Below are 8,462 nucleotides of genomic sequence, written 5' to 3' on the forward strand. Positions count from 1 at the left end.
GATGGACGTATTTATTTCGCTGTTTTTCTAAACTTCCCTGTGTCTCTGACCGACCCACATCTAAACAAAGTCTTAAGGATCCGTATTTGTCCCCAAAAATTGTAATGTTGAATCAGTTGATGGTTCTATAATTTGGACTGCTAAATTTAAACAGGGTCGACTTCATCAATAAAATTTTCAACTTGCTGCTCTGCTGTGCCCAGAAGCCACAAAATGTTATAGGGATCTAACTATTGATGATTCTAGAAAGTGGTAAGATGGCTCCTGTGGCTTGTGTTAAATTCTTGTACAATTTTTTTTCAACAAAAAATCTGAAAATAATGATATAGCTATAGTCTTTCAGATCCGAACAGAGGGAGGCTCTCAAAGCTTCGATAACTGGTAACGACATTGTCCATCTATTGTGAAATGACATTGTCCATTTATCTTGCTTCTCTCTCCCTCTCTCTCTAATCTTGATCCGAACAAACGCCATAAGATCATGCCCTTCCCCCCATTTTTTCAAGGTCTTTGGTTCTTTGACTTGTTTTATGTTCTGGGTACATGTAAATTTTGTTCATTTCAGAGATTATAAGTTTTGGTCTGTGCCCTACTGTGTTTATTAGAGGGTTTGGATTTATGTTTTTATGTTACATCACTTCATTGCGAATAATTTGGACATAATCATGTTGCAGCGTCTCCTTGCTGGGTTTTTTTTTTTTTTTTTTTCTTTTTTGTGACTTTGAGTTGGTTTTTTTTTTTTTTTTTCCTGTTGATGGAGAGGCAAAAGTGGACTGGGTCTAAAACGTAGTCTTTGTTGTTAGATGCTTTTAGTCCTCTTCTACTTCTTCTTGTTTGATTTTGGTTGATAATTGATTTACGGGTTTTACCCGTATAGGATTTATTTGCTTGTAAATGATAATCATGCAGAAGAAAACAACATCATAATGTGTTTCTGGGATGTTATCTTTGTGCTGTGGTCAAGTTTCTGTGTGTATGGTGAACCTCATATCCTCTTTGAGTTTAGGATTTAATTTCTTATTTTTGACATTTGTTTATGCAGCCTGAACTTCATGGCGGCACCAGGGAGCTCCATGCTTTACTCTTTCCTTCTATTTGCTGTCATTCTCTCACTTCAGGAAATGTATAGGGTGAAGTTGGCATCAACGGAGTTATTCACCATTCTTGGAGGCTTCATTAGCTCTCTTTTATTTCTTGTATTGCTTACAGTGAGTTCCATATGGTCTTGTGGCTAATTTACTTGTGCAACTTTGATTCATGAGCTTGCTTCCATTTTGCAAACTTTAATTATATTTGCTTCCATGCAAGTCTGCTTTTATCTATGGAATTTATATCTATATAATCGTATGCTAGTAATGTTGATGACGGCGCAGAAAAATTGATGCAATTTTGCAGAGGGGAGGGAAGTGATAGTGTTGCCAGAAATTCCAAAGTAGATTATGATAAATTAGACCTAAGGGAACTTTCTGAAATTTGCTTATCAAAAATTAGGGAAAGTGATGGCCATGCTGCCAGTATCATGGGCCTTCTCACTCTCTACTCCCTGTCATGTGTAGTGTTGGGGAATTGTTGTTGGTGCTAATTGGGGCTGGGTTTCTATTCCTAGCCTTACATTACTGGGTCTGCTAACTTCTGTGGTCATTCTTGTAGAAGTGATTCCATTGGAAACTTAGTGCAGCTCTCCTTATCAAACTGGTTAACAAATCACTGATCGAATTTCCATTAATCATCTTGAAGTCATCATAGTTACATTCTTTGTCCCAAAATCTTCACTTAAGAGTAGTCTTCAATGTTTCTCATAGATTCTTGCCTTCCTCCCCCTCATTTCTTTTTTGGATAGACATTCTTGGCGGAGTGGTTAAGCAGTTCGTTTGATTTAGATTCCAAAATATGCTTGGATTTGTAATCAATATCCATACGTTTTTTGAGCTTCTTCAAAAGCATTAACAGTTACTTTGTGAGTTGCAATGGTGGCCTCATGATTGAGGATATGCTTGGGTTAGCGTATAGCTGATGTTCAATTTCTTAAAAAGGGGACTCAATGTTCTTGTCACACTTAGTGTTCCTTTCCTTCCATAGAACCAAGTCAACCTTGTAAGACTCAATCTGATGTGTAACCATCAAGAGCAGAATAGTTAAAGAAGTCTACAACCAAGAACATCGAATCAATATTCATGGGATTCGCTGGCAGCTGTGCCTTTGTATATATGCTGTAAAGCTTTGAAAAAGAGGGAACTTGTTGACTTATCCCCAACTGTAATTTGATTTCTTCTTTGAACAAAAGATAAACCGTCTACCACTCTTAACCATACTACATTCTTATTTTTTAAACTATGATCTAATTTTGTCAACCATATCTCCAACTTAGTGCTTCGGCTTCATGCAAACTGAGAACATGGGAAGAGAGAAGAAAGGGCAACCTCAATTTTGAAGTAATCTGGGAATCATCTTACTGCATGACCAACTTGCTGGAACAGTTGTTCAAAGTCACCGGTCACTGGATGACCCAAACAATGATAGTCTACAGAGAAAAGGAGTTGAGGTGAATCAAGGAGAGGGAGAATTAAGGGAAGTGTTTGGTGTCTCTCCTGTCTGCAACTCCCGGTCGACAATCATTACATAGTTCCCATTTTCTGGCAAAAAAAGAGGGAGGTTTATGAAGGAGTTAGAGAGAGGTGGGGAGAGGAAGAGAGAGCTGGTCATCACAGAGGAGGTAGAGGGATTGGAGGTGAGGGAGGGAGAGAGTTAGGCTTTACCTAAACAGAGGCTGGTGTCAGTGAGTGAGGCTGTTTTCCAGGGGGTTCCACCGGTGGTAGGTGTGCTAGTAGAGAACAGATGCGAAAAAGTCTCACTGAAGGTAGAGGGAATCTAAAAGGTTCTTGTACTGATTTACGTCTTAGTAATCAAATTTTTTTTTGATTGAAAGGGGTCTAGTTTATGAATTGGGCCTCCCTTCCCCCTTTCCCTTCTTTTTTCTGTGGCAGGACTGGATAGGACTGGGCTGTTGAAAAGTTTTAAAGCCTTGAGCTGGTCCTCTTCTTCTTTTTGCCTAATCTTTTCATTTTGAAGGCCTAATTGGGTTCTATGTTGTTGGAGGATGACACTGATGTATAGGGTATGCTTTTATGTAGAACACACCTTTCTAATGGGACCCAGACCCCGCAGTCGCGGGAGCCTTGTGCTCTGGGTACGCCCTTACACATTTCTAATGGGAATGACCCCTCATGCTTGTATAGTTTTGTGATATTGTTAACTAAATATATTCTGATCATTATTCCAGGGAAGTCTTTTTTCCTGACACAACCCATTTATCCTGCGAAGCATTATTAAGTATTTACTATTTCATTTTGGGTAACTAACATGCAAAGTATGTTTAATATTGGGTATTGAGTTCACTTTATTATTTTTTTGCAGTTCATTGGAAACTTCCAGGAGACATGTGGCATAAGAACTGGTTGGGGTGCTGGTAAGGGAATTTTACTACATATTTCTTATTTATTTGTATCCTATCCATGTTAAGAATATTAAATTGGAAGTTCATCTAAAACACTGCCAAATAGTACTGGATCTTCATATGGTTCTTCTTCTTCTTCATATCTATGTATTGGATCAATTAGAAGGATTCAAAGAGTACTTGATGCTGCTTCCTGTGTACTAAACTGTATGTTGAATTAGCCTTCTAATTAGTGTTTCTAAGAAAATGAGAATGTGGCACAAGACATTATTCAAAGATGAGGAGTATAATGGACTAAGCATAGAAACCTCAGATCTTCCTCGTCTTGAAGCCTATGAGAAGCATTCCTATAATCACCATCTGTAGGTGTTCTTGGAACAGGAGGTCAAAGGATTAGTTCTTGTATGCGGTGCAAACTTCTATGTGATTAGGTTCAACTTCTCAAATAACTAAATGCCACCTTCAAGGTATTGTCCTGTTTATTTCTAGAATCTAAAAAAGTGCAGCTGGGACCTGTGGCCACTGTTTTGATGTGCTCTATTTGTTGCTTAGGATCATTAGGGGACCTAGAAAAGAGTTGAAAGTAGAAAATAAATGAATAAATACAAAGAAAATTCTAGCTCCCATACTCATGTTTTTCTTTTCTATCTTTTGCAGTCCTATTGGCGGAAGCAATTGCTCTAATTGCTGCTGGCACTGTGCATCGAGTTTGTATCACAACATGGTAATGCAACCTGTTTCATACAGCTTGTAGTGTTTTGTTTTGGATACTATACCATCATGTTTCAAAGTATAAACAACGTGTGATTGTTTCTGATTCATATGAAATAATTGTGTATAAGCAAATCCATGGAAGAGAATTAATTGCAGGATTGGTTAATCATTTTTTGCACTTTGCATGCTGGAGTTGCTTAACTATGGTAGTTTGTTCAAGTTGACCTTTGGGATTGTAATGTAGTCGAAGCATGAATGAAAAACTTAAGGGACTTAGATGTTAAATGTCTAAGGGAATAACCAAAAATCGGGAGAAAAAAAAATCAAGCCAGCCGACTGATGCAACTATAAAGTTCTTACTGAAGAAAATAGAGCTGAATGGTGTTCTGTGTTTATTTATATGCTATAACTCTACTGATAAGAGACATAAAGAACCCCTCTAACTATAATCAGGGGCATTTAAGACATTTAACAAAAGAAAATAAATTGGCTTATAAATAGAAGAATGATTAGAAAATATTCAAAACAGAAACTAGTATACTAGCAGTTTAGATTAACCAGGACTCTAAATAAATTGAATCATTCCCATCGATTCTGATGGGGGCCTGCTGCAGGAACTAAAAACGATGTGCAATTCAAAGAATCAATGCTGGGTAGAGAAGAAAGATAAAAAAATAGGATCTGGAGCAGCAGGTGGTGGATGCTCTGTTTTCTTGAACAGGTTTTATATTTTAAGTGATTATAACTGGCTTCTGAGATCTGAAAACAGATCAGAGATCTGTCAGCCAGATATGGAAAACTTGGGTTTCCCTCACTTATTTCCAGATGTTTACTATTTCCAGATGTTTACTCCATCTTTAGGTTTAAATCTTCCATCAAAATTGTAGAAAATACATGCTATCATAGCTCCATTGAACTGGATCTTCTTCATAAATCTGATCTTCTTAAATAGCTATTCCTTGGACCTTAAGTAGCAGATAACCACTTCAACTCCTCACTTTCTGTCCTACTTCAAATGTTGGGCTAGATTGACGACAATTCATATTTCTCATTGTTCATTCCTTTCCTGCTTACAACATAGCTGAGAGTCTTTGATTAAGTCGATCATTGAACAATTAAAAGTACAATAGGCAAAGGTACAATATCATTGATACTAATGTACTTAAGCTTGTGGGGCACAAGTTGGTTGAGAAATGACAAATGTGCCTTAACCTTGAATTCATGTATCTCCTGCTTAGCCATTGGAAAGCTAAAGTTATATAATCAACAATCTTTTGATCTGGTGTCTAGTATTCAAACATTGTCTCTTTAAAATATCAATTGTTGCTGCATGTACGAGTCTTCATTTGGCCTGTATCCAATCATTTATGCTAGGTCAACATTTCATTTATCTGATGGTTGGGACTTCAAGATTTTGCAAAATTTGGCATGTCACGCTGAGCTGAATGATTACCACATTCCTTTTTTTTATTCCTTCATGTGAATCTTGGGAAAAAATTGAGGGTTTGACAGAAACTTACTAGTAATTCTGGCTTATCACAGAAGCAGTTCCCATCGTCATCTTCCTTAAAAGTCATCTGTAGAATTTTCTGCATAGTGCTCTCTTTCAAATATTAGGCTTTGTTATCTGCAAATACCTCTACACTGCAAAGAAGTGGCATGTTCTAGGGTCTGCAAGAATACAATGTGTTCCATCTTTGCACTCTAGTGTGGCAGATAGCCTGTGATATGATTCAATTGGCTTTCAACTTTGTGGTCACCAACTGATCAAGGGATTCAGATATAGTGATTTCTTTACAACCATCAAATGGTGAAATGGCCTTACAGTTTTCATGTTTAGTTACTGTTGGACATAAAGACCTTTCTACTACCATAAGAATTAATAAACATTCACGATTAGTGCAAATTTTAAGAAAATAGAAGTGACGATGGTGCAGGGGATTTATACCATGATGAACTACTGAAACTGGTCCCTTGGTTCCTGTTTCTGAAACTTCTCCGAGGCAAAAATGATATTCAGAAAAAAGTTCGTTGTGTTTAGTGTAAAAGAAATGTCTTTCTTATTGTTCTTTTTATTCCAATGCAGCTTCTTGTTCTCTATGGGATTGCTGTATGAGATTAACAAGATTTCGGGGGTGACGCTTTCCACAAATGAGGGTAAAACGAAGAGGCATTAAGCAGGGAGCCTTGAGTTGAACCACAATAGCTCATCAATTTCCATTTTTGGTAGACATCTTTATGTGAACCTTGTCGTCTTTCTTAAATGATGTACCTTTCTTATGCTTCAATATATTAGACTCTGTTTTCCATAAGGGGAATTTGAAGATATGCTTGTTGAAGTTTTTTACATAGTTTTCTAGGAGTAATATGAATCTTAGTTGCATGAGTTAGCATGATCTCCAATTCTCTTGTTTTGAAGCACTCACAGCTTTTGGAACTGAAGTCATGACTGGTCAATGCAGCCTAAAGCACTTTGGCCATGTTGATAAAGTTATGGACCTTCTAGACTAATCACTGACCTACTTGCTTACATACAGTCTCCTTTCTCCCTCCTAAAAGTTTTTATTTATTTTTTCCTTGGGGTACAGGGGGAAGAAAGAAAGGAAAATGAACAGAAAAAGAATAGTAATGCTGTTGGGAAAGATTGAAAGGACCATTCTGTTGTAAATTATGTTAGACTTAGTAATTGTTTTTGGATTTTTCCTTTTATTTGTTTCCAATTATGGATTACAATCAATTATAACCCATTGATTAAGTATATAAATAAATATATAAATAACAAAAATCATTTGTTTTATTAATTTATGGGAAAATATCATCCCCCTCCCTCTAAGTTTGCCTAATATTAATCCAATACCCAAGTTTTGAAAAATATCTACCCCCTCCCCTGCTTTATAATGATTATATCAACCGTACCCTAACCGTTAAAAACGACCATTAATTGATGACGTGGATAGGTCTAATTTATCTAAAACCCTAAATTACCCTTAAGTTATTTTAATTCCAATTTTACCCCTCCAATCCCAAAATCCCCTTTTTTTTCTATCGTTTTTCCCTCAAAATCAAATACCATTTTCTTCTTTTTTCTATTTTTCTTTGTTCACAGGTTTCTTCTTCGTTGCAGGGAATGCTGTAGGTTTCTCCGACTTCTTCTTCTTCTCCGTTCACAAGTTTCTCCATCTGGGTTTCTTTTTGGAAGATCCGGATCTGGGTTTCCGTTTATCTTGGAATGAAACCCAACCAAGACCAAAAGAGCCATGGAGAGGAGAATGTGTGAAAAGCATCGTGTATGCGGGCCTCGACGCCATTGTCACATGCTTTGCCCTAATCTCTTTCATCGACGCCGTTGTCACTAGTTTCGTCCTCATCTCTTCCATCCCACAACCACCGCACCTGGAAAAAAAAGACAAAAAACCAAACTTCAAAGAGGGCGTCTCTTTCTAGTTTCTACACCTCCACTTATTCTAGATCTTAGTTGGGAAGTTGGGACCTCAGCCTTCCTCAGCCCACGTTGATTCCATCCCAGACCTATATACCTTCCATTTTTCTAATCCAATCTATTTTTCAGATTTCTAGATTTTCAAACGGAAAAAAATTGCAAACTTATATTAAATAATACATAACTTCGTCACCCGAGCCAAGCACACCGGATTTCAACTAGCAACACCAGGCAGTTGCAGCAACTTCAAAGTTCAAACCTTTGACTTTTTTAGAGGAATCTCTCCTTCTTTCTCTCACTTCCTCTTGAAATTTGACAGATCCATCGTGCCCAGTAGTGGAAGGCCAAACAAAAGAAGAGAAACAAAATCAGGAATTCAAATCTTACGAAACGATTTGAGGGAAAGGATATAATTAAAGAGACGAAAATCAGATTAATTAACCTCCTAGTTGTAGTCACCAACTATAAACAAAAGAAAAGCAAAAAAAAGATCGAATGGATTGGAGTTCGATCATTCAACAATCCGGCGATAGGAAAAGAAATTTTTTTTTTTTTTTGGGTAGAAGTAAAAGGGTAATATAGTCTTTTCATTAGCAAGGGAGAAAGACATGCTTTCAATAGATATTAAAAAAGGTAATTTTGTTTTTACACAGGTTTTTTTAACATCGTTACATACTTAGGGTACGGTTGATATAATCTTTATAAAGTAGGGGAGGGGGTTAGATATTTTTCAAAACTTGGGTACTGGATTGACATTAGGCAAACTTAGAGGGGAGGGGGATGATATTTTCCCTTTATTTATTGGATTCAAGTAGGTCCATTTGGTCGGTCTCATCAGTCCAATCGACACAAACC

The 8,462-nt window shown here is 37.0% G+C and overlaps 1 protein-coding gene across 2 annotated transcripts; it reads left to right on the forward strand.

Moving 5' to 3' along the window:
• The first annotated feature begins 335 nt into the window (after positions 1-335).
• Positions 336-6,525, forward strand: LOC122663607 (keratinocyte-associated protein 2). 2 transcript variants are annotated; one of them, XM_043859208.1, is made up of 5 exons: positions 336-381; positions 1,043-1,208; positions 3,415-3,466; positions 4,112-4,178; positions 6,255-6,525. In XM_043859208.1, exons 2-5 carry the CDS (start codon positions 1,053-1,055, stop codon positions 6,343-6,345), a joined length of 366 nt encoding a protein of 121 aa, XP_043715143.1. In that variant the 5' UTR covers positions 336-381; positions 1,043-1,052; the 3' UTR covers positions 6,346-6,525. The 2 variants fall into 2 exon arrangements, with proteins under 2 accessions (XP_043715143.1, XP_043715142.1); XM_043859207.1 differs by having other exon boundaries at positions 341-377; positions 1,040-1,208.
• Positions 6,526-8,462: the final 1,937 nt, after the last annotated feature.

This window comes from Telopea speciosissima, chromosome 6 (genome assembly GCF_018873765.1).
Source record: "Telopea speciosissima isolate NSW1024214 ecotype Mountain lineage chromosome 6, Tspe_v1, whole genome shotgun sequence".
Taxonomy (NCBI): Eukaryota; Viridiplantae; Streptophyta; class Magnoliopsida; order Proteales; family Proteaceae; genus Telopea; species Telopea speciosissima.